Source organism: Lipotes vexillifer, unplaced genomic scaffold (assembly GCF_000442215.2).
Source record: "Lipotes vexillifer unplaced genomic scaffold, Lipotes_vexillifer_v1.1 scaffold69, whole genome shotgun sequence".
NCBI lineage: Eukaryota > Metazoa > Chordata > Mammalia > Artiodactyla > Lipotidae > Lipotes > Lipotes vexillifer.
In genome coordinates this window covers 6273014-6297804 of record NW_006790942.1, presented here as the reverse complement: position 1 = coordinate 6297804, position 24791 = coordinate 6273014, and the positions used below count along the sequence as shown (strand labels likewise).

The following is a 24791-nucleotide window of genomic DNA, read 5'->3' as shown; positions in this document are numbered from 1 at the left end:
CCGTGGCTCACGGGTCTAGCCGCTCCGCGGCATGTGGTATCTTCCTGGACCAGGGCACAAACCCGTGTCCCCCGCATCGGCAGGCGGACTCTGAACCACTGCGCCACCAGGGAAGCCCCCCCCCTTTTTTTATCTTCTCCTTTTCCTCTTTAGGAGAGAAATTAGGAGCTAGAATGTGTGCAGGCCACGATTTCCTTAGGCTCTTACTACTGGAGTCGGTTATTGTCTTCACAGACAGCACTCAGCAGGACTTTTTCTCCCTGTGTTGTAGACACGCTACCAGGAGATGCCGGAGCCCAAGTTCATGTACGGCAGCCACTACTCCTCCCCGGGCTACGTGCTGTTTTATCTTGTCAGGATTGGTAAGACTCCTCGCCGTCTCTCCCAGGGACATGTTATTTCACGTGGACTCTTCAGTGGTTTTGTGATCTTGCTTAACTCTGACTTTTTCCCCCTTTAGCACCAGAGTATATGCTGTGTCTGCAGAACGGAAGATTCGACAACGCAGACAGAATGTTCAACAGGTTCGGCATAAATGTCTCACTTAGCACTTTTTAAACTTTCTCATTATGCATATGCAATACGTTCATTTCAAAAAACCAGATTTAAACAAAAATGGAAGGAAATGAAAAACACCACTACAGTAACTGTTGTATCTATTCCTCTCAGGCTTTGTGTAGTCGTGTGTGTGTGTAAATGTGAAAACGTTTTTATTTTTTAACATCTTTTTTTTCTTTTTGATATTTGTTCAATTGTGTAAGTATTATATATATATTTTTAACATCTTTATTGGAGTATAATTGCTTTACAATGGTGTGTTAGTTTCTGCTGTATAACAAAGTGAATCAGCTCTACGTATACATATATCCCCATATCCCCTCCCTCTTGCATCTCCCTCCCACCCTCCCTATCCCACCCCTCTAAGTGGTCACACAGCACCGAGCTGATCTCCCTGTGCTGTGTGGCTGCTTCCCACTAGCTATCTATTTTACATTTGGTAGTGTATATATGTCCATGCCACTCTCTCACTTCATCTCAGCTTACCCTTCCCCCTCCCCATGTCCTCAAGTCCATTCTCTACATCTGCATCTTTATTCCTGTCCTGCCCCTAGGTTCTTCATAACCATTTTATTTTTTAGATTCCATATATATGTGTTAGCATACGGTATTTGTTTTTCTCTTTCTGACTTACTTCACTCTGTATGACAGACTCTAAGTCCATCTACCTCACTACAAATAACTCAATTTTGTTCCTTTTTATGGCTGAGTAATATTCCATTGTATATATGTGCCACATCTTCTTTATCCATTCGTCTGTTGATGGACACTTAGGTTGCTTCCATGTCCTGGCTGTTGTAAATAGAGCTGCAATGAGCATCGTGGTACATGACTCTCTTTGAATTATGGTTGTCTCAGGGTATATGCCTAGTAATGGGATTGCTGGGTCGCATGGTAGTTCTATTTGTAGTTTTTTAAGGAACCTCCATACTGTTCTCCATAGTGGCTGTACCAATTTACATTCCCACCAGCAGTGCAAGAGGGTTCCCTTTTCTCCACACCCTCTCCAGCATTTATTGTTTCTAGATTTTTTGATGATGGCCATTCTGACTGGTGTGAGGTGATACCTCTTTGTAGTTTCGATTTGCATTTCTCTAATGATTAGTGATGGAGAACATATTTTAAATACAGTATTGTTGTCCTGCCTTTTGTATTTTATAGCCTTTTGTTAGATCTTGAAATTTTCCCCGTATTATTGGATGTTCTTCAAAATGGTGATTTTTTTTTTTTAAGTTAATGTATCACATCCTAACATATGCCGTAATTTATTTTAACTATTTTAACTATTTCTCTGTGGTTGGACACCTAGGCTGTTTCCAACATTTCATTATTCTAAAGAATCTTGCTATGAATTGAATACAATCCCTGTCAGTGTTTAAATAATTTTTTTTTATTATAAAGGTAATCTTTTCTTACCCCCAAAAAATCAGAATATGAGGAAGAAAATAAATTTCATGTGGCACCTGACCACACTGAGATAACACTCGTTGTTCATCATTTGGTCTTTGTCTTGCCAGTCTTTTTCTCAGCTCTGCACATGTCTGTTTATAATCCCTTTTCGAAATAAGCCCTTAAAATAACTGCTGAGTTTTCATCTTTAAGCACCTGCCCTGAGTGGCCCTTCGATGAGGTCATGTATGGGGGAAGTCCCTGGCCTGGACTTGGGGACATCCCCCCAGGTCCATATCTCGACTCCTTGCTCACTCCCTATGTGGGCCCAGAGTGTCCTCTTCTGTGAATCCCCAATATCCACATGAGCTCGTCCGGTGGGGTAGCTCATGTGAATATTGGGGATTATGAATTAATGAGCGAGATGATATAGTTTAGGTAAAGTGTAGAATAGCACCCAGGGGCCTAGAAAGTGCTGCTGTTGCTGTTTCCATTCCCCAGATTTAAAATCAGTTGAATTTTTTTTCTCATATTCAGTATTGCAGAAACTTGGAAAAACTGTTTGGATGGTGCAACTGATTTTAAAGAGGTAAGCAGTTACCAAGCCAGTGATTCACTGGGCTTGTGGTTTGTAACTGCTTTAAAAACTGTTTGTTACTGTTCTTTTTTGTTTTTTTCTTCCCCTGAAACTTTCAGCTGATTCCAGAATTCTATGGTGATGATGTCAGCTTTTTAGTCAATAGTCTGAAGCTCGATTTGGGAAAGAGACAAGGAGGGCAGATGGTTGATGACGTAGAACTGCCCCCTTGGGCACAGAGTGAGTACCACCTTGGAAGTATTGAATTATAGAAATTCTCTACTTAGTCGTGCAATTTCAGTATTATTATTTAGTTGCTTAGATTTTTCAAAATAACAGTGTAATCCTCTATCTAAATGAGATGGTAAAGTCTTATTCCAAATTGTAAGTATTCTCTGAGTCTGTGATGTAAAACCATTATTATGCATTCGAGAGAATTAAGTGTTGTAAAAATGGTTTTTGCCTCTCCGCCCACCCCCCCAAATTTATATATGATTGTGGGGGAGACTCATTATGAAATATGTCCCTCGTGCCTGTCCCAGAAGCTCTGTCTGCATATGGATAGATGAAAGGAATGGGAGAAAGTAAAGTGGCGACTTGGGGTGTTTTGATCGAGTCTAACCTACTAGGTCCCGAGGACTTTCTCCAGAAGAGCAGAGACGCACTGGAAAGCGATTACGTGTCAGAGCACCTTCACGAGTGGATCGATCTCGTGTTTGGCTACAAGCAGAAGGGGAGGGATGCTGTTGGAGCCCACAATGGTGTGTAACAGTCATTGAAACTCCGTTTAGCGTTTGATGGAAACAAAAGCAACCCCCAAACTGAGCTCAGAGCAGCTTATTTCCTTAGCAGAAGCATCTTGTCTCAGCAGACGGTGCCTCCTGGCTCAGTGACCCCAGACTAGATACTGAATAAAAGGCGGGAGAGAAAGTGCTTTTGTCTAAAAGTACCCGCTTCGCCATGGTCCCAAGAGGTCTTTTGCTAGAGTCTTCTAATTTTAGCATGCACTCTCCATCCCATTCCATCACTTTTACTAAAGCTCCGTCAGAGTAGGATGGAACGGTGGCCTTGGTTCCCACAAAGGCCCCAGAGTGTCTTTGTGACTGAGCAGAGGGAAGCCCGCGGTCGCCCTCCCCTCTTTGGGGCCGGTTCTTCCTCCACCGGGCTTCTCGGCGTTGGCAACGGGGATGGGTGTGGACCTGACCGCTCGCACGCTGCACAGGGTGCTTTGCGCTCTCCTGGGGAGAGGCATGCTGACCTAGAAGTACACTGAGGGAGCAGACCGTCACATGGCCAGTTAGATCGCTGCTCAGAAAAGATAATAGTCCAGCTTGATATTTACCCAAGCTGGATATTAGGCTGTTTCGCAAAGCGAAAATCAGTTTCTTTGAATAAAAGTTTACAGTTCTTGAGTTTTTAAAATAAACAGAATGTATATTGTAACAAAAAAACAGTACATCTTTCGATAGTGTTTAACATCTCTTTTTTTCAGTGTTTCATCCCCTGACCTACGAAGGAGGTGTCGACTTGAACAGGTATTTATATGTCAGTAAGGAGTTTCTACTTGAGTACAAATGACCTCTTTGTCTAAATGATTAGTGCAGTTATTTGATGATATTAAGGTATGGAAATGTTACAGTCAATTATGGCTTGCTTTCACCACTATGTAAATTACCGAGCCTCAGAAATTAAAGATGTGTGATACGGTCTAGACAGTCCCGGCATGTAGCGTCTTTTACTGTTTGAGGGTTAATCTCTCTCCTGTTGAATGCACAAATTTCAAGTGATACAGATCAAGGAGCTTGCACCTAGAGGTCACCACATGGTTTGTGTTCTGTCCTAAAGCATTGAGGACCCTGATGAGAAGGTAGCCATGCTCACCCAGATCTTGGAGTTTGGGCAGACACCAAAGCAGCTCTTTGTGACACCACATCCTCGAAGGATCACCCCAAAGTTTAAAAGCTTGTCCCAGCCCTCCAGTTATAATGCTTCCACGGCAGATACTCCAGGTAAATTTTGAAAAGAGAATAAACAATGTGAGCACCTTCTGTTTCTCTTTTCTGATTAAGACGTTTCTGAGGATTCTGGAGAGGAGACCAATCATAAACACTGGGCAGCTTAGAGATGATTCTGTTTCACTGTCTCACTGCATTTCTCCTGCAAACAACCAAATCTTTTCTGTTTTTTTTTTATTTGTTGTTGTTGTTTTGTTTGTTTTAACTTTTGACCTTAAAGGAAATCAAATCACTTTTACTTTCTGGTAATTTAATGAGACTTGGCAGTATTTTTCATTGTTGCTGTGATGTTCTTTCTTCTCTGAGCTTTGCCCCGCTGGTGTTTGATTCTTAGCCATCCTTGTGTTCTTGTTGGTCCACTGTAGCAGGTCCCCGTCGCCCTGCTCGTTCCTGCTCTTTCCAGAACCCCTTGCAGCGTCCTGACTCCTCTTCTACTCCGACACACAGATCTTGAGTTTGGGGTGCACTGTTTTCTTCATTTGGTTCTGTTTCCTTATTCAGTCATTTGACAGACATTTACAGTGTCTATATGCCAGGTGCTGAGATGAACTTGACTCTGTCTCACGTCTGGTATTTGGAAAGGAAGGAGAAGGTGCTCCCCTTCATCCAGTTTCCCACGTTTTACGTTTCACATAAGACAGCCTCAGACCCCCAGGCTCCCAGGAGTCTGACACTGTATGGAACCTCGGGAGCAAAGTCGCTGGATTTCTCATTTTCTCCCGCTCTGCACTCTGTCCCAGGAGTGTCCAGCCTTCTCGGGCCACACAGCTGGGCCTCTCGCGGTCATGCGACCCAGGGCTGGCCGGCAGCACGTCTCTGGGGATAAAGCCCCACAGGTTAAGTCATGAAGACTGGAGATTATCTCGTGATGCCCTTAAACCCGTGCTCTGCTTAGTCACCAGGCCCATCCACGAGGATCATCTTAAAAGGGAAATTGTTCCAGCTTTTCTTAAAACAGAAGGGAAGGGACTGCTTAGCTAGTCCTGTCCAGGAGCGTGGCAGTAACTGGTTTCATCTCTTCTTCCTCTGTCTGGAAACCAAAAGCAAACGGCAGCGTTCTTAGGGAACTGTCAGGTTTTTACAAAGATTGCTGACAAGGAAATGGTTACTCGGTGTCATAGTTCCTGAAGTTCCCAATTTAGGGCTGGAGTGAAAACTCTGCAAACATTGATAGAAGTAGACAGAGACCCGCAGTATTCAAAGGTACTTTTTAATCTTTCTCCAAATGATTGCACCTCATTCTTCTCCCTTGACTAACATGGACCTTTCGAAGCAGGACGTTTCAGTGGGCGTTTTGCTTTCTTGGTTATTTGATTTTAATAGAAAATCTTGTGCCTCTGACGCTTGTCGTCTCCGACACTGGTCAGAAATTTAGCTGACTGACTGAGCTGCAATTTAACGTAGTCTCTCCAGGTGAAGAGTCTTTTGAAGACCTGACCGAAGAAAGCAGAACGCTGGCCTGGAGTAACATCACGCGGCTGCAGCTCCACGAGCAGCACAAAATCCACAAAGAGTAAGAACGTCTCGGCCGCGGCTTCGCACATGCCGGGGTCTTGGCCTGGGGGTCTTGATTGGTTTTTATCCCCCTAAACTGTCCATAGTAGCGATCAGCCACCAAGGGTCAGTGTGGCATGGGAAAGCTTGGCACAAAATGGGTGTATGTCATTTCTGCCGTCAGTCATTCTAGAGCACGGGATGGGGTCTGCAGACAGCAGGCAGCTGTGTGCCTCTCCGAGAAGTACACGGCCCCTCCAGTCCTTGCTGGTGGGAACCTCCGGGGAGGAACAGGATATGTCTTACCCACGTGTTGCATTTACTGATATTGTCAGGGAAAATGGGTCTTTTTAAAAACATGGTAACAGATGTGTGTGTATACACACACAGAACATTGCAAAGTTCATTGCAGCACTCTTTACAGTAGCCGGGACATGGAAGCAACCTAAGTGTCCATCGACAGATGAATGGATAAAGAAGATGTGGCACATATATACAATGGAATATCACTCAGCCATAAAAAGAAACGAAATTGAGTTATTTGTAGTGAGGTGGATGGGCCTAGAGTCTGTCATACAGAGTGAAGGAAGTCAGAAAGAGAAAAATACTGTATGCTAACACATATATATGGAATCTTAAAAAAAAGGTTCTGATGAACCTAGTTGCAGGGCAGGAATAAAGACTCAGATGTAGAAAATGGACTTGAGGACATGGGGAGGGAGGGGGATGCTGGGGTGAAGTGAGAGTAACATCAATGTATACACACTACCGAATGTAAAACAGCTGGCTGGTGGGAAGCAGCCGCATAGCACAGGGAGATCAGCTCGGTGCTTTGCGATGACCTAGAGGGGTGGGATAGGGAGGGTGGGAGGGAGGCTCAAGAGGGAGGGGATATGGGGACATGTGTATGCATGTGGCTGATTTGCTTTGTTGTGCAACAGAAACTAACACAGTATTGTGAAGCAATTATACTCTAATAAAGATCAATTAAAAAAAACCTAACAAACCTTTTCTTCCCCCAAATCAGGCTTGCTGTTGTTGGCCCTAGAGGGGTCATGAGTGTCCCTGGTCCCCTGTCTGCAGGGCTAGTGATGGACTTTGGTGGGAAGGCTGGGGAAGCACTGACCTCGCTGACCCATCCTGTTCCAGAACAGAAAACTCAGGGCCAGGGATGAGGCCCGTGTTCTGCTCCAGGGCCACCGACGTCGTCTGACGTTTGATATCACGTACACGTGGTCGTGGGTGGAACGGAACGGGCCGGGCCCCTTCCGATCGGTGGCTCCAAATCAGAGCACAGCCTCCTGCAAAGCAACCCAAAGTCCCACCTTACTCGTTATAACAACGGCTTTCCTTTGTCACCTTCTCTAAACGGCACGTAGAAAGGGGCCTTGTCACCCGAGGCAGTGAAGACAAGAGTGAACCTTTAAGAGGACGTGCCGGGACTGATAACCAGTCAGGGTCCTTGGCCTCCTTAATCAATAGAAATTGATAAGAGGCCAGACAGGAGATTCAAGCAAGGCTTTATTGGGGCTCCTGCTGCTGTGGGGGGAGGGGAGTGAGAACAAACAGCAGGTGCCCTTGCTGGGCCCACGAGGCAGTGGCGAGCTGATCCCCTCTTTGGGGTGAGGGCAGGGGCGTGTCCCGGGGTCGGCCGGAGCGGGGCTTAGGTGGCGTGCCCACCCCTTGGGTGGTGCTGTGTGCAGGGGGCACGGGCAGTGCCCTGCTTTTGCTCCCAGCTCTTCAGAAGTGGCAGTTGGGTCTTTTGGTCTTTTTGTATCTTGCTGCCCATAATTTGCCCCAGCTGCGCATGCACGCAGTTATTTTCAGTCCCTTATAGTTTCAGTTTCTTTGTATCTGTTGCCGGAGGAGACGTTTGTCTGGGTGCAGGCACTGCGGCAAAGGGTCCCCGGTCCCAGCCTGCCTCAGGACCAGATGGTGACATCGTCATTGGCCAGATGCTAAGTGATGAAGCGAGTGCAGTGACTGCTCGGGGGGGCGTCAGTGGTTTGGGTGGCGGTCACCTAGCGTTACTGGTTATCCACGGGGCAGACGTGGGCAGGCAGCCTTCGTGCAGGGTGGCCCGGGAGCTAAGGGTCGGGGTGTCTTCCAGCCGCAGGCGTTGTCAGGACAGAATTAGGAGTTGCCAAGCCATGCCTTGCTAATGCCTGGTGGAAGGTGGGACAGGTCCCGCAGAACGAGCTGTGACGAAAACGATGACAGAAACTTGGGCTGAATTATTAAATCAAGGCCTTGAAGGAGACCGATGTCCTAGCACGTGGTTGATGGTAATTTATGAAACCTTGTTTTCTAACAGGGCAGTCACTGGAATAGCAGTCTCTCGCAGTGGGTCGTCTGTCTTTACAACCTCACAAGGTAGGTTTTCCTACCTGAAAGGGGGGTTACCTGGAATCACAAATGTCCAAGTTTCCTGACTCGGTCCAGGACTGTACCTTCATGTGCCACCTCCACGTAAAATAAATTTTGAGCAGTTAGTTTGTTGTGTATTGTGTAACATTCCACTTGATTAGCCAAAAACAGTAATGAAAAATGCCTCCCCGTTGCTGATAAGTTCTCCCAGGATTTGGGGCGGCGAGAGCGTGTGCTGGGACCTTTCCCGCCCTGAGGGCCGAGCCACACATGGGGCGTCGCCGGCACAGGGCACACGTGCTGTCAGCTTTTCACGTTCGTCACTCGGTGTGTGCTTCTGGGTGTTGACTGGAGGATTTAGCTCGAAATCTAATTCACACGTTGTTAATATCTTACACGTTACCAAAATCACGTAGAAGCCCTGCAGTGGCTGGTTGATGAGACTTGTAACTAGCTTGATGACACACTGGAACTTCACTGTTTTGATCCTACAAGAGGGCTAAGCGTCAAGCCTCTGCTGGCAGCTACAGTGCTGCCCTTCCTGGGCGTCTACACCATAAGTCATTGTTTATCTTGTCCCCGTCCTGTTTGAAGCGTGCTGACAGGCGGGCTGGGGGCAGCGGAGATGAGAAGCGAGTAGCTTAGCTGCCCTGCTTGAGCTTTAAGACACCTGGTTTGGACAGAGTTCGTACCTGGCTGTGAGTGGCTGGCTCCTGGCGCTTTGGTCGTCATCGTAGGAAATTCTACTTTTCATCCATTAAGTTAAGGAAAGGTGCTGTCCAACTGCACACCTCCGGGTAAATCAGAGTTACTGCTCTCAGATTCTGGGATCGTGGCCTCACATCCGTAGCGTCCTTCCTTTCTCTTTCAAATATGATCTCAGATTTCATAAAACAGTTTTCCACAAAGCACAGAAAATGATCCCACTGTGGACCAAAGTTGATTCACATGCAGCGTACACACAGCGCCACTCCAGGGTCACCGAGATGACGATGCGGTGGCACGAGTGAGCAGTCGCACTTTGCCAGGGTTCCTGCCAGCGCTACCACCCAAGACGAGACCGTGACCTGTTAGCAAAGCCGGCATTCTTGGCTGGATTTGTCTGTCATGGTTTGTTAAATCCACCCCCGCCCCCACCCGTTCCCTGTACTGGTGTGACCTTGTAAACCGTGAGTTTCACGAGCATCAGGGCTTTAACCGTCTGAGGCTTATTAAGCCTAGCACTTCTTTGTGAACTTGCCAAATAAGGGGGTATGGGGGGAGGGTTCTTTTCAGTCAAAAGCTTTTGTTTTTTTCTGTTTGTTTCTTCACCGTTAACTCACGTTGCTGATCTATATGCATTTTTGTTTACACCTGCGTTACTGACTTACGTATACCCTGACGATCACCCCAGAGTTACGGTTCTTCCTCAGAGGTGGTGTGTGTCCAGGCTTATGGGCAACCCCACCACCTGGGGGACCAGCTCTCAGCAGCCTCTGACGTGATTACCTCTAGTACTAGAGGGAACCTCTGATTTTGAGAAAAGCAGCTTTACACACCAGGCTTGCTGACCGTTTTCTGTAGGACGCCCCAGTGCATGTCTGCGTGTTGGTGTTGGCAAAAATTACGTGGAAATATTAGATTTTACTATACAGAAGACATTATTTAAAGCTCATCTGACCTTTTATCATGCTGTATGTTTTCAAATTAGGAAACGTAATGTTACATATTGCAAATATGGGATGTTTGGAGCACATTGTAATTTGCAGTCTTGTCGTTTAAGAGGTTTACCTTGATGCACTTCTAAAGGCTTCTGTTAGGCAAGGAAATTAAGAGCTTGGACATTGTAATCCCTAGTTTATTGTTATTTAGAAAGTTAGTGCTTCTCTCGCATAAATGGTCACGCGCTACAAGGATATCACACCATAACTGGGCTATGTGAAAAAGAAAAACTTACACTGTCCAAATCTTTTTGTTTTCTTTAATATTAAAAGTGCTCTTTTCTTCCTCTTTAGCTTCTGTCAGTAATTAGGCTTAGTTCTGCCTGCGGTCATGGCTTTAAGTTGACCTCCTTGTTGTGGAGCCGCAGATCACAGAATTCCACAGACCGTAGCCTCCTCGTCGGGGCCATGACCCTCGGTCACCTCGCCTGTTACCTCTGCGTGTGCTGGTCATCTGTAAGGGTCAGGAAATCTTTCTTATATGTTTGCTTTGTCATTATTAGATTCCACCTTGAAGATGTTTTCCAAAGAATCCAAGATGCTACAAAGAAGTATATCATTTTCAAATATGGTGAGTTCATTTTAATTTCACATCAGTGTCATGGTGGAATTTCATGTTGCAGTTTGTTTTATATACACGGATATATGACAGTTTGTTTCTTCCCAAGCAATCGGGCTTATTTCTGTTCAGAATGCCTTAGATAGATTCCTTCTAAATTAGAAATTTTTTCAGGTTGCCTCTTATGTTATTGTGGTTTTATTTGTAACCTAGAAAGTAGAATTCTCCTTAGTAAATCTTGCCTTTTTTGGAACTGCCAGACTAAATGTCTGTGTGCTGCTTACCTAATTTAATGCATTTCTGAGTTGATAGGATACCTAATACTAGAAAATCAGTTCTTCTGAAAAAATACATTTTATTGTTAATGTAAATCATCCGAAAGATTCTGAAATTCCCTAAAGACTTTTGGAAGCTTTCCTTCCCCACCTGAGTCTGTAACCCAGAGCCGGTGTTTGGATTCTTGAGGACAGTCCCCACCTGCACCCCTCGCGACTCACTCTGTGAGGAGGGGTCCCTCAGCCCAGGGCAGTGAGGACCGTCAGGCTAGGTCCTCATGCACTCGACACCCTTTGACTTTCCTACATTTGGGAAGAAACTAGGCATCTGGAATTAGCCAGATGAAAAGAAACTTCATGAATGTGAGGAAGGCCAACATGAATGGAATTTGATCATTAATTTTGGGGGGAACTTGTAAGATAGCTTTACCCCATTAAGGATTCACTAAGTTTTGTAAATTATTAATGTTGGATCATTTGTATTTCAGGCTTTATCATCGTGTTTACTTTTACCAGGAGATGCCACTGTCGTAAGCTCTTCGTGGGATAACAATGTGTATGTATCTGTGCGGGCCCCCCTGCGATTCCGCACGCAGTGCAGCTCCCTTTGTGGACGTGAAGCAGGAGAGGGCGGATCTCCCATTGTTTTCAAAAGGGAACAGATGAGCATAGTTGGATTTGGATGTGATTATCTGAATCTAGTAATTTCTCCAGTCGGACTCTATATTCCTCTAAGTTTTTAAATTGAGGTGAAAACACAGATGAGCCAGACCTGGAAATTTCTAGTTTTAAATTCTCATTTTGAGTATTTGGTTTAGTAACATGAGAACAAGTAATTTGTAACTCCACTGGGCCTTAATAAGTATAGAATTAAATGATCTAAAGTTTCTTGAAAATGTATTTAAGAGTCTTAACATCAAGCTGGAATGCTGTCTTAATAGTTCTCATTATCTTTTATGTTAGCTATTTTTATTCCATTGCATTTGGAAGACGCCAAGACACATTAATGGGACACGATGATGCTGTTAGCAAGATCTGTTGGCATGACAACAGGCTGTATTCTGCGTCATGGGACTCTACTGTGAAGGTTTATATACAATTTCTAAATTAAAATGTTTGGATAATACAAATATTATAAGCCATTCAGCTCCCTGCTGTTGACGTGTTGTCACTTTTTCACAAAGTGTGAGTGATGTATAAGGATGTGGAAGGTGAATTGCCTGTGTTTAGTGTGTGCACGTCTTAATATAAGGGGATGTTTTCCTGAGTTTGTCCTGTGTGTTCTGCTGGGGGTTGGGTGGTTCATTAGACAGCGGACTTAGAGGGAAACATATACCGCAGCCCCTCTTACCTCACGCAGCTACGGAGCTAGCAGCTGATCAGTAAATATCAAGTTAAAGTGGAGAATCACTGTAAGGCAAGACATTGTATTTAAAGTCAGAACACAGAAACACACATTCCTTCACCATTATTGACGTAGAACCATACCTGGCCTTTTCTTCGGAATTCTGCACAGCTTTATTGCATAAACCACAGCAGTATTCATCCTCTTTGGTTTCCAGTTTGCATTTATATAAACAAAGCAAGAACCTAAAACCATTAGAATTCCTTCAAGAGGTTTTCATCATTTCTGTGCCCCCGCCCCTGAGGGGGACATTCTTGTAGGTAAGTTTTCTTGCCTACGTGTGATTTCAGTAGATTTTTTTGGTGAATTGCCTTTTTGAGTTTTCTCAAAACCTTAATAGACTTCCGCACTTTGATTTCTTTAGTTCACATAATACTTAAGTCACAGCAGCAAGTGCAAGAGATGGAAGCAGACACGGGTACAGCAGACTCTCAGGAAGCACGTGGTGGCGGAAATAAAAGCTCAGGCATGTGGCAGAGGGACCGAGCCTCACGACATTTCATTTTGTTGGCAGCTGGGGAGTTGGTCAGTCAGGAGAGTTTTTCCTGCACGTGTTTAGAAATGCTTTTATAGTGTTTACAACTACCTTCTGCAATGGGTCCCGTCCTAGGTGTGGTCCGGGATTCCTGCAGAGATGCCAGGCTCCAGGAGACACCAGTTTGACCTGCTGGCCGAGCTGGAGCACGATGTCAGCGTGAGTACCGGCAACAGAGCTGCACGGGAGCCCAGCTGACCCGTCCGGGGTGGTGGAGGCTCTTGGCTTCACTTGTGGGTTTACGATCTTTTGCTTTGCTTATTTTGCTCATCAGAGGGGAGAGCACAGGCAAACTCTCAGCTCTTTTCTGGGAGCTCTTTGGCCTTCTGAGTCTTGTCTTTTTTCCTCCAGTTTGCTGTTTCTTTGAGAATTAGCTACCGTCCAGCTAGACTTCCAAAAGACCGGTGTCTGAGCACGACGTTGAATACCTGGGTATCCTCACACTATCGGGGCAACTAGATGTGTTTTCTGACACCAAGGGTGGAAAGGGGGCCCTCTGTCTAGGGCGAGGACACCAACCTGTCTGCATGGTGCGTGCAGCAGGCGCACAAGGCTGGCACCGCGTCCTGTTCACCCGCTCTGTCTCCACGAGGTCACGGCCGCATCTCCTGCCGTGGCCTGTGGTACTGCCTTTCCTCTGAGGTTGTGAACTGATGCCGAATCTGCATGGTCAGCAGACTGACTGGGGTTGAGACATATTATTTACTGTGTATAGTTCAAGGGCGTGCGAGGATAACCCTGAGAGATCCCCACCTCCCCAGGTGATCGTGGAGCCGCCGTGCTTCGGGCAGTCTGGCACCCTGCTACCACTTATTACTCAAGGAGTTATCATTCTGAGACGGTCCATTTTAGGCTCTTTTAAAAAGAGTGTTACGTTGACCCCAGCAATATACTTCATTGTATTCACTGGCATATGAAGAATTTCACTTTTAAACGAATTATCATTCAGTAGGTGGTGTTGAAAGAATGGTCTGGGGAATCACAGCTCAGTGACCATGATTCTAAATGAAGTACTGTCTGTTTTCTCCTCTAGGTCGATACAATCAGTTTAAGCGCTGCAAGCACACTGTTGGTTTCAGGCACCAAAGAAGGCACAGTGACTATTTGGGACCTCACTGCAGCCACCATATTGCACCAGATTCCATGTCACTCAGGGACTGTATGTGATACTGCTTTCAGCCCAGGTAGTATTAGCCTTTTTAATACAGATAACACCAGGGCAACTGGGATTATTATTTTGAAATATGTAATAATATAAAAAGAAAAGCACTGTTTGCTGGTAGAAAGAGGTTTTGCCTATGGGTAAAGCTGCTTTGTGGTCAAATACGGTATATGTGGTATTTGTATCTATTAGAAAAGCAGTATCAGGTACTGTTCTTAATTCCTCACCTCACTGGAGAAATCAATTTATAAGGTGTAAGTGAATTCACACCTAAGGGTCATCAGCCCAGTGTCTTAAAAACAGAAGCATTTCAGGGAGAGGCTAGTCATCATTGGTTAAATACAACAAGTAGCTGTAGCTCAAGCGAACATTTGGCCCCTGGATTCAGCAGTAAAATCTCAGATTAATCTAAACCACGCTTGTGAAGCTGTAACCCGTATCCACGTTCCGCCTTGTGTTACAGACAGTCGCCACGTCCTCAGCGCAGGAGAAGACGGCTGTCTAAATGTCGTCGATGTGCAGACAGGAATGCTCATCTCTTCTGTGACTTCGGACGAGCCCCAGAGGTGCACTTTCTCGGGTTACTCGTGGTGGACATTTATGGGCAGGCTCACGATCACGGCGCAGGGCCTGCTTTGGCCCTTCCTTCATGACCAACGATGAAAGGATGATTTCTGAATCCTTCTTGCAGGTGCTTTCTCTGGGACGGAAATTCTGTTTTATCCGGGAGTCAGTCCGGTGAGCTGCTTGTCTGGGACCTTCTCGGGGGGAAGATCAGGGAGAGAATCCAGGGCCACACAGGTAAGCTGTCTGCTGCTGACCTGACCCCACCAAACCTGCTTTTCCCACCAGCAGACGAGCCCTTCTCAAGCAGAAAACTCCCCGTGTGTCCTCTGTGCCGTGGACGTTCCCCTCCAGATCCTGGCTGGCCAGGCCATCTGCATCTCTTGGGTTGAGAGACATTCGACTCCAGAATGGAAGTTTTTAACTTCCACATGGAGAATTAAAAGCCAAGTAAAAGCTGTATGTCATTTAATACATGCACACGGTAGAAAGAAACAATACAAAAGTAATGGAAACGGTACAAAAGTAATGAATCACAGTGGAAATGAAGTCTTCCTCCCACAGACCCCCATCCCGGGCCTCGTCCTGGGAAGACTCTGCAGCTGGGTTTCTGGAGATGTCTCATATTATTGAAGGATGCGCTGCTGTGCGCGTCATCATCCTGCCCGTTGGTTTTTCACTGCGTACATCTGCATGTCCTCCTTTCCTCTCAAGCACTTGGAGGATTTATGGTTAATTCTTGTAATGGCCACATATGGTTATAAGTATCTACTGACTGCCCACCTTCACTCTCTTCCCTCTGTCACTGTTGTGTGTGGTTATTTCTTCGTAACATCATACATTGAAGCGACCTGTCTATGCCTTTCTTCCCCAGCTCACGAGCTTTAAATAACACTTTGACTCCTGATAGAAACGGAAGTAAACCAGCAAACTCACACCAATTCGCCCTTCTCTCATCTGCCGCCTGACTTTTGTCACAGGTGTACATAATACTTGTATTGCTCTGCAATTCCCAGTCGCTTTAGCTCTACATTCAAATAGTTGCTTATTCACCTCCCAAGTTCCTTGTACTGAGTAGTTACTCTGAGTTCATGCACATTGTATTATAGGACAAGACCACGTGGTACCTCCTGGTCAGCTCACCCCCTAACCACACGCCTCTTCTCGCAGGTGCCGTAACGTGTATGTGGATGAACGACCAGTGTAGCAGTGTCATCACGGGAGGGGAAGACAGACAAATTATGTTCTGGAAATTGCAGTATTAAGTGCCTTTTCCTCGAATATTATTGAACTCTATGTAATGCTTTTTTAAACCAAACTTTTAAACGAACACTGGTGAATGTGCAATTATAGTAATCAGAAGTCTTACCACATGAGAGATTTGTGGTTTTAAATGTTATAAATCCTGGTGACTTCACTGAAAGCCATTAGTTGTGATGCTCTAAGGCAGATGGGGCTGTGGCAGTACTGGGAGAACAACGTTAACATGTAAGGCAGGTGGTCAGCCCGGGATGACGATGTCAGAAGGCAAGTCTGGGTGGCAGAGGGCGTAGCTAAGAGATACCAAACCAGCTGGGGAAACTTCCCAAGAAAATGTGAGTATTCTCTGCTGCCGAGTCACTCTGTTATGTCTTTCTACTCGACACAATTGCTGCCCACTGGGTTTTGGGATGTGTGTTTCCATGGAGTGCTTACTTTCTATAACCGACTGGCCCCAGATTCTAAGACCCTGGGGAAGGATTAGCAGTTCTTGTAACAGTTTACAGTGTATGGGAATGGTTTATTTCATTATAGCTTTTAAATGCTCATCTTTTCTATGACATTAAAAAATATTTTTCTGTAATGAAAGCAGTTTTCATTTTCTCATTTAAATGATTTATTAACAAAGTACTGGGTACTTGGAGTACTGATCCTTCTAGAAAACCCTGAGAGTACCGTGAACATCATCCTCGACTTCTGTAACTACCCTTCAGACCGAAGTCCAGATGCCGAGGTAGAGAATCAAACTGAGAAACGTGCCGTGCTTGGCTTTTCTGAATTTCGCACGAGGTAAGCTGTAAAGCAGTAGCACTGACGACCTCTGAACCACAGCAAGTATGCGATGTAAGATTTTCCTACACCGTTTACAAGCCCTGGTGTAAGCCCTGGTGTATGTTGAATTTTTAACTATGACTCGGCCTGGGGGCCCCTAGGGAGAATCACTAGGCTCAGTGCGGGCCAGCTTCCCGGCTGGAGGCCCTGCTCCCGACACTCAGGCCCTCGTGGTACAGAGGGGCTTTCCTCAGGCTCCCAGGTGGCTGCCGCTCTGGGAGGTGACTCACTCCCCCAGGCCTAATGTTTCCAATGATGCAATGACAGACAGACTAAAATCTAACTTTATTTATACATTTTCAATTAAAATAGAATAGTCATAAACCAAAGAGAAGGAAGGAAGAACAAATCAGGATGAAGTGTCGCTGTCATTCTGTTTGCAGGGAGGGGTCAGGAAATGGAACAAATTACCAGGCTAGCATGCTAAGACAGCTAGGTTACGTGTAAGTGCCGAAACCAGGTATTATCCCACTTAATCTACACGTGAAAAAGAAGTCAAAGTTTATCCTATTTAGTACAAGAATTTTTACATTACATATATAGTGATTCATTTTCATGTCTCAGAAAGTGATACCAGTAACTTTGAGAGGAAAAGTTTCCATTACACAAGGACTAGAAAACCTCAAATGCAGCTAAGCAGCTGTGCTATTGCTCAGCATGTACCGTTACACTGCTCCGGGCTAGTGTCCATTTCAGTTTAACAGAGAACTGCGTTGGGGGTGTTGGAAAGGCAGCAATAGTTTGGCTTTTATTCTAGATTGCTTAACATTGTTTGTTAAGGTGACAGTCCAAGCATATTAAGGTAGTTAAAACGTAATGAGAGTCAATACAGTCTCTTGCACACTGAAAAATAATGCTTACATGGAATGAAACCAGTGTTACTTAATTGGTGTTTTATACAAACAGAACTGAAAGAAAAATGTAATCATTCTAAATGTACTATGGTAACAGTAAAAATGCACATATACCATAGAACTAAAGTGATATGAACAGCACTGCCTGATACCCCGGGTTGAAGGTGACTGGTTCCAACAGAGCTGAGCCTGCATCAGTCATCCTAATGACACGGGCTGTAAAAGCATCTGGTTTCCAGTAAAGACACTAGTCTACAAAAGTAAGTCTTTCAACTATAAAATCAGGATAAGGCTACAACTATCTTGAAGTCTGAACAAGATATCAGATCAAACAGTAAGATTCCCAGCCCTACTGTAAGACAGGAAGGTCCTCATGCAGCAGATGCTTGCTGGCTCCTAGAAAGCTTCATGTGCATAATATAAAGGTAAGTTGCCAGAGATGTAAACGGGAGAACTTCAGTCAAGTTTCTACTGTGCCGTGGCTTCTAAACCTCAGGAATGGTGTGATCCATCAAGCTTTTCATAATGCTTGGTGCCATCCTACAAGAGAGTCACTTTTATTAAATACAGAGGTTTAGGTTCCCAGAAAACTCCAATCGAAACTAGCACTCTTAGCATCAAGGTGGAATGCGGGGGAAGGTTTTTTTAAGGGTCTCAGGTAACCCAGTTGTTTGCAAAATACCCAGTGTGAAAAGCTATCTGCATCCTGGCTAGTAAAGTTAGATAAGATACAGAAAAGTCCTTGTATCTTTGTGTATCAAGGCTGGATAGTTAAGACAGAAAACAACAATGCCACTTGTTGGCAGGAAGTGGGTGGGAGCTATTACTGGTTTAAGAAAAGTGAGCTCTTGCAGGATCAGTCCTGACAACTCTCCCAGCCAAGACCCCAAGAGCAGCTAGCTGCATTCTACCCAGAAGCTGAAACAAACCATTACAGGTGGGATGTTTTTAATATTTTAAATTCTATTTCCACATGCAAGGTAGATTCTGCAAGAAGAATTCTACACTGGCTTAGCCAAGCCAGAGTGTAAAAGCTGCTGGGCAGACAGCCCTGGCCGCCCCCTTGCTGTTCTCCCCTCCTCAGCTTTCCAGTCCGCATTCCTGAGGACGGACAGCACACCCCACACGGTTTGCTGCCTCCTGAGATGCTCCCCGGGAATCAAGACTGTTCCCCCAGGGCTTCTCTGGTGGCACAGGGGTTAAGAATCCGCCTGCCAGTGCAGGGACACGGGTTTGAGCCCTGGCCCGGGAAGATCCCACATGCCACCAAGCAACTAAGCCCGTGTGCCACAACTACTGAGCCCGCGTGCCTAGAGCCCGTGCTCCGCCAACGAGAAGCTGCCGCAACTAGAGCAAGCCCGCATGCAGCAACGAAGACCCAACGCAGCCAAAAGAAAAAGACGGTTTCTCCAACACCCCACATGCAAGAATTCTTCGTGAACCACAAGTAGGCATCTACTGAGCAGAGGAGCTGCAGGCAGACCACAACTACGCTTTCAGTGAAAACTGAGACGAGAGCCTGCCCCCCTCTGCTGTGTACCTTTTTCTACTAGGAAACATCAAAATTTAGGAAGTGGATTTTATTCCATACTTGGGAATTTGTGAGGGGTCATCCTCCTCTGATTTAAATAATTTACTTCAAATTTCTAGATAATGCCAATGCCATCTCTTAGGTTAAAAAAAAAAAAAAACCACCCAAAGGTTTGAGAATTACAAGAAGCACAACAGTGCTTCTATGAGGTCACGTGAACGTAGCATCAGGATGAAGAATTTGTCTACTTACCGTTTAATAATATGTTCAAATATAAAAGCAGGCATGATTGTAATAGTAACTACATTCCCAGCTGTTGACAGTATGTCTGCGATTTGAGAGTCCTGTTGAAAATACACAACGAAAATTAATTCTACTGAGGCTTTATTAAATACATATAAAACTAAGTTATTGTTGGTAAAAAAAAAATATATATATATATATATGTATGTCTCTAAAATCCCGACCCTTGGTATTTATAGTTTTTCTAGTTTCTTTACCAAGTTTTAATTCAACAGAATCACAATTTCATCAGTGGTAACTGTTAAGTAAACTGAGTGGAAAATATCAGCCAACAAATCATTCTTCTCATCACTCACGATCAAATCACTGTCCCCATAAAACAGTATTACCAGAGCCCCTCGGCTAGCTGTGTATTCTTAACCCAGGTTAATGAAACAAGCAGGTCTTAATGAAAACCTTTAGATCTCAAAATAGTTCTATTGAATAGTTCTATTGAGGAATATGTGGTGGGAATAAACCATAAGAATGAACTACTAAACTACTGCACATTTCCTACAACTCCTGGATTGACAAAAGCAATCATTCACCCAGAGTGTCCTCAAAATCTTCAACGCTCAGGTCTCCACCGTTCTAGGTCGAGGGACTTCAGAGATCTAGCCTAGCCCCACCCCGCTACAGAAGCCACAATTCCAGGTGGTAGCCCCACCCTGAGAGCACGGCCAGCACAGAGCACAGCCAGAGCCCAGGACCCCACTGAATTTCTACATGTTGGTCAATAACAGCACCAGTGAAATAGACAAATGAAGATGTTTTTGCTAAAATAAAACTGCAGCAGAATGAGTCCCAAGTTGTGCTCCTGACCTTCAGTCCGATGACATTCTGTCCGTTGACCTCACAGATGTTGTGTTCCGTGAGAAGACCGTTTCTAGCTGCAGAACTATCTTTCACTATGGATGTGATTTTTCCATTTTTAAAGACAAAGCCAACATGTCCAGTACTGTCCTTGTGCATGGTAATTGTCCGTTCAAAGGGCCTGTGAACATAATGGCTTCAATTAAAACTTTAATTCCAAAGTAAGCATTTTCATGGATTTCCATTCTGACATACTGGATACTTTTTCACAATAAACTCACCGTTTACCAGAAGAGCTACTCAGTACGTATGGCACGGATTTTGTACATCTTAGTGCAAAAGATGACTTTTTCAGAAATTCTCTCCATTACGGTTTGCCTAACTTACAATTTCCTTCTTATAAGCATCGAAGACTTAAACTGCATGAAGCGTTATCAATACACCCATTCCCTGAAATTACAGTACTCACTAATTTAACATGAAGATAGGTTTGAACAAAAATCAGTCTTAAAAATGAATTTCTTTTTTAACTTTCCTGGAGCTTAATTTTTCTTAGGAAATACTTATTTCGTTTAGAACCTTTAAAATATTTCTCACATCTTGATTTTGAAAACTTTACAGAAGATATTTTTGCTCTGTTTTAGAAGAACCACAGAAGCAGCAAGACGGAAGCTCCCCAGCCCCTTAGGAGAAAAGGCAGTTAAGACGGCCGTGTGCTTGCATGCACCGGCCGCCCGCCAGCTGCACCTGCCCACTCTGCAACTCTGCTGCCACGTGACTGCACAGGTTTCATGACAAAATACGAACTGCACATTATAAACTTCACAACAGTCATGTCTTCGTGTTAGTCCAAGTTACTTTTTGAAATTTTCCTTAGATTCCTGTACAAAATGTTTACGCAGCACCTACCATGTGTGAGAAATGGAAACACACATGTAGATAAAACAAGTTTAACTAAGACGAATAAAACCCCCAAAGCTAACAGTGTGATACAGGTCTACCCTCAATGCCCATGTGGCCGGGAAGGAAGCCCGCAGTACATGTGCTGAATGTTTCCATTATAAATAAACAAGCTAAAGAAAGCGTTCCATCCTCCCACCTGACAACTAGAGTCTCATCCACCCAAAAGGCCAGACTGGGTTTTCTGAACCTGCAGACCCCGTGGAGTTCTGCAGGGGCCCTGTACCACGTGTCTACCCTGAGCAGGAAACCGGAAAGCAAGGCTGAGACGCCTGCGGCTTAGTTACCTTTCTATCCTTTTTTCTAGAGAAACAGATTAAGAAAGGAAAGTAACTTCTTATAGAGGACCAATTTTTATAAGCTCTGTATGCTAAACCAGAATGCTAATTTTAAAAAGTCAAACTATGTAAGAAAAATCTGCACTGCACAAGTGCAAGAGTATAAGGCTAATCAATAACATTGGATCATTTTCTGCAACAAAATATTATGTTCACACCATCTTAAAAGCCCAAGAAAAGGGAAACTAGTCTTGAGTTTCCCTGTGAACTGTTTAGTCAGCTCACCTGTCACGAATGGTCATAGTAATCTTCTCTCCAAAAGCCTGCTTGAGCACCTTGTGTGCTCGGTCGGAGCTCCAGCCAGCACAGTTCTCCCCGTTGATCTGGAGCACCTGGTCCCCGAATCGCAGACCAACCAGCGAGGATGGAGAATTTGCCTGGACTAGCTGAACAAATATACCCTAGAGAACGGGAAAATCATTGGTCATTTACCACTGTTACATGTTTAAAAATGCTGGAAAATTACGAACCAACTGGTTAGGAATCTACCCTATTTAAAAAAAAAAAAATTACATGACGATGTGTCATTATCCCCAAGAATGAAACTGAAAACTTTATCAAGGCAGTACCCTAAGAAATAGGTAAAAAAGTGAGATCTCTGGTAATTTCTACCTCAAATCATGACCCACCCGACCAACCTCCATCACCCCCTCCATCCTGGAATAAAAAGACTAAGGAAAATAAAGTCAGATTACTATAATAAATGTAAGCTTCTATGAGTTTGATAGAATACCAAACAGGTATTAGCACCTGATCATTATTTAGGGGGAAAGGGAGTAAAGTGTTAGAAGTTGTGTGATTTCTCTTACAGGTTAAAAAATGATAGTCTAAGGTCAGAACTCTACCTTTTGAGCTGAAGAATTCCTTTACCCACTTGCTAAATTATGCATAATCACTACGATTAGATTTAACAGTCTAAAAAGGTGGGCACATTCAATACCATTCCAGTTCTTAAAAGAATCAACTATGAAGTAAATACAGAAAACTCAAGTACAATTAACTGAGAACTAAACCCACAGGGCTATTTTTACTTATGTAAACTCTCAATCTCAGACGTTGAGCACAATATAAATAAGCAAGCATAAAGAGGAAAAGGAAGCATGGTAAAACAATACGAAAGCATTTATAAGGCTAGATCCTTTCTCCCACCTTAAGCTGGGTCAGACATGATGTCGCATGTCTTACACTTTAGGGCAGTGCCTGAAAACTAGGTGGCACCCAGCAAAGTGGCTGGACCAATGAGCTTCAGCCAAGTGGACAAACCCACTGCAAGGATAACTGCTATGGGGGATGGGCTGTGAAGAGTGTGGTCTCCTTCTTTAGGACAGAGGAAGGGGCAGCGTTGTACTCTCTTCACCGAACAGGAAGGGAGAGCAGAGAAGTCCGAGCTTCCCAGAGCAGCAAGCTCATGCGTCTTGCACAAGCCATGAGTATGCAAAGAAAAACACAATGCCCTCAGCCACCTTCCGCCATGGGCCACACCATCCTTTTTTATGTGCAAAGGTAGTCACACTGAGCTAAGAAGACCGAAGACTGAAAAGGAATCCAATAAATAATGCATAAACCCACAAATCGGGGTGAAGACTCGGCACATCCTCAACATTCCTAAATGTTTCCTCAGAGCAACAGGGTTTTATTTCTTCAATCTGGTGAGAGGCAAAAGTAACCCTAAAGTACTTTTGAAAGTCACTGTTGCCTAGAAAATGCCTCATTAAACCCAAACTAAAGGATGGAAATAACAGACCTGTAAAACCACATTACAACAAGTTATATGATCTTCATTTAGTTTAAAAACACACATCACAAGACCACTGATTCTCACTGGTCAGTCTTCCCTTAACTTCCTCATGTGTTGCCCTATTTCAGTGCCAGAATCCTACTTGTATAAACTATGTTATGTTTACATGCAGACTAGTCAACTTTATTCCAAGTAAAGGACTCAAAAAAGAAAAAAAAATTTCATTCAAGGTAATGCTAGAAGTCCCAACTCTGCCTCTTCAGAACAGGGCGGCATCTCCAAGTGGAAAGTCAGATTTAAAATATTCTCGATCACAGAGCACCATTAAAACTAATTAAAGGGCTTCCCTGGTGGCACAGTGGTTGAGAGTCCGCCTGCCGATGTGGGGGACACGGGGAAGATCCCACATGCCGCGGAGCGCCTGGGCCCGTGAGCCGTGGCCGCTGAGCCTGCGCGTCCAGAGTCTGTGCTCCGCAACGGGAGAGGCCACAACAGTGAGAGGCCCGCGTACCGCAAAAAAACAAAAAAACAAAAAACAAAAAAAACTAATTAAAGCGCCTACATTTTAAATGATTCTAACGTTGATCATTTAATGACTATTCAGACAAATTCAAATAAATTGTACAAAATACTCACATTATCTATGGATTTAAGCCTGAGTCCGATTTTTCCATCTTGATCCTTACACAAAATGACTTCCCGAATCCCTTGCTTAATTTCTGCTCTGCGGATTCCAGTATCATTACCAGTTACAGGAGCCACCATATAGTTCATGCTGGAAGCTCTTGCTACCAACTGCTGACAGAAACATACACAACCTGTCAATATTTAGAAACATTCTCCCTGAAAAAATCTAAAATGATCATTTACTTGAATGTATTCAGTTGTGGTTTCCCAAAATACAATCTGAAAGTTACTTCCTTCAGATACAATTTGATTTTTTGCAAAAATGACTTTTTTTTTTAAAGACATTCTTCAGGTAACGTATTCCCACATGTCTGTGTCTCCAAGAGACTCTGCTGCCTCATGAATCCACTGGCATTTATTTCATGTGTCCTTTGGCTTGTCTTCAAGCCAAATTATCCTCGAACGTTATAAAGGCCATATCATTCTTTTGAAATTCACTCAGCATTTTCCAGAGGCTTCTTTTATACGGCCTGATCTTCCACAATCTACTTACGCTTTCAGAGTTTCTATAGAAGGGGAAAACTTCTTAGCTCACAGCTCCACTGTCAGGATGAAAAGTGCATGTTATACGGGTGCTGACACACACAAGACAGTCAAATGGTATTTCTCGTCCCCAGTGATAAACATCTATGGATTAACCAACTGAACAGACACACCTAACAGCCCTAGAAGAGCTTATACTAGGGACTCTGTCAGGTACCACTGTTTCAAGGTCCTCATTTTTTTCAAGTTTTCTTGACCAAAATCAGTTTATTGTTTTAAGTGGACCCTTTACCTCTCGCAGAGACAGTGAGGGAAGAGCTTATTTATTACCAAGGCTTCTTAATTGGAATCTGTCATAAAAAGCTCTGATCTACCTAATAATTGTGATGCTCAGAGCAGCAATGATAGGGAAAG

General features: G+C 44.3%; 2 protein-coding genes across 6 annotated transcripts in view; one reads left to right on the top strand and one right to left on the bottom strand.

Annotated features, from left to right (window-relative positions):
* Nucleotides 1-16193, top strand: part of NSMAF (neutral sphingomyelinase activation associated factor) — a gene marked incomplete at its 5' end in the record, with an annotated part of 48361 nt that extends 32168 nt beyond the window's left edge. Inside the window, 17 exons of the mRNA XM_007464055.1 lie at nt 272-362; nt 461-524; nt 2485-2536; nt 2644-2764; nt 3154-3285; nt 4017-4059; nt 4370-4533; nt 5953-6052; nt 8348-8406; nt 10604-10671; nt 11423-11490; nt 11898-12021; nt 12950-13033; nt 13908-14058; nt 14500-14602; nt 14728-14837; nt 15771-16193. Coding sequence (XP_007464117.1) covers nt 272-362; nt 461-524; nt 2485-2536; nt 2644-2764; nt 3154-3285; nt 4017-4059; nt 4370-4533; nt 5953-6052; nt 8348-8406; nt 10604-10671; nt 11423-11490; nt 11898-12021; nt 12950-13033; nt 13908-14058; nt 14500-14602; nt 14728-14837; nt 15771-15865 — 1629 coding nt within the window. The remainder of the gene's footprint in view (nt 1-271; nt 363-460; nt 525-2484; nt 2537-2643; nt 2765-3153; nt 3286-4016; nt 4060-4369; nt 4534-5952; nt 6053-8347; nt 8407-10603; nt 10672-11422; nt 11491-11897; nt 12022-12949; nt 13034-13907; nt 14059-14499; nt 14603-14727; nt 14838-15770) is intronic.
* A 1533-nt stretch (nt 16194-17726) lies between these two features.
* SDCBP (syndecan binding protein) overlaps nt 17727-24791 on the bottom strand; it is a 14876-nt gene continuing 7811 nt past the window's right edge. The window contains exons 4-8 of one of the 5 annotated variants that reach the window (XM_007464052.1): nt 23844-24005; nt 21695-21870; nt 20181-20352; nt 19329-19420; nt 17727-18085 (exon numbers count right to left, since the gene is read on the bottom strand). In XM_007464052.1, coding sequence (XP_007464114.1) covers nt 18031-18085; nt 19329-19420; nt 20181-20352; nt 21695-21870; nt 23844-24005 — 657 coding nt within the window. In that variant the 3' untranslated portion in view covers nt 17727-18030. The remainder of the gene's footprint in view (nt 18086-19328; nt 19421-20180; nt 20353-21694; nt 21871-23843; nt 24006-24791) is intronic. The other 4 variants (XM_007464050.1, XM_007464051.1, XM_007464053.1 and 1 more) reach the window with 4 other exon arrangements.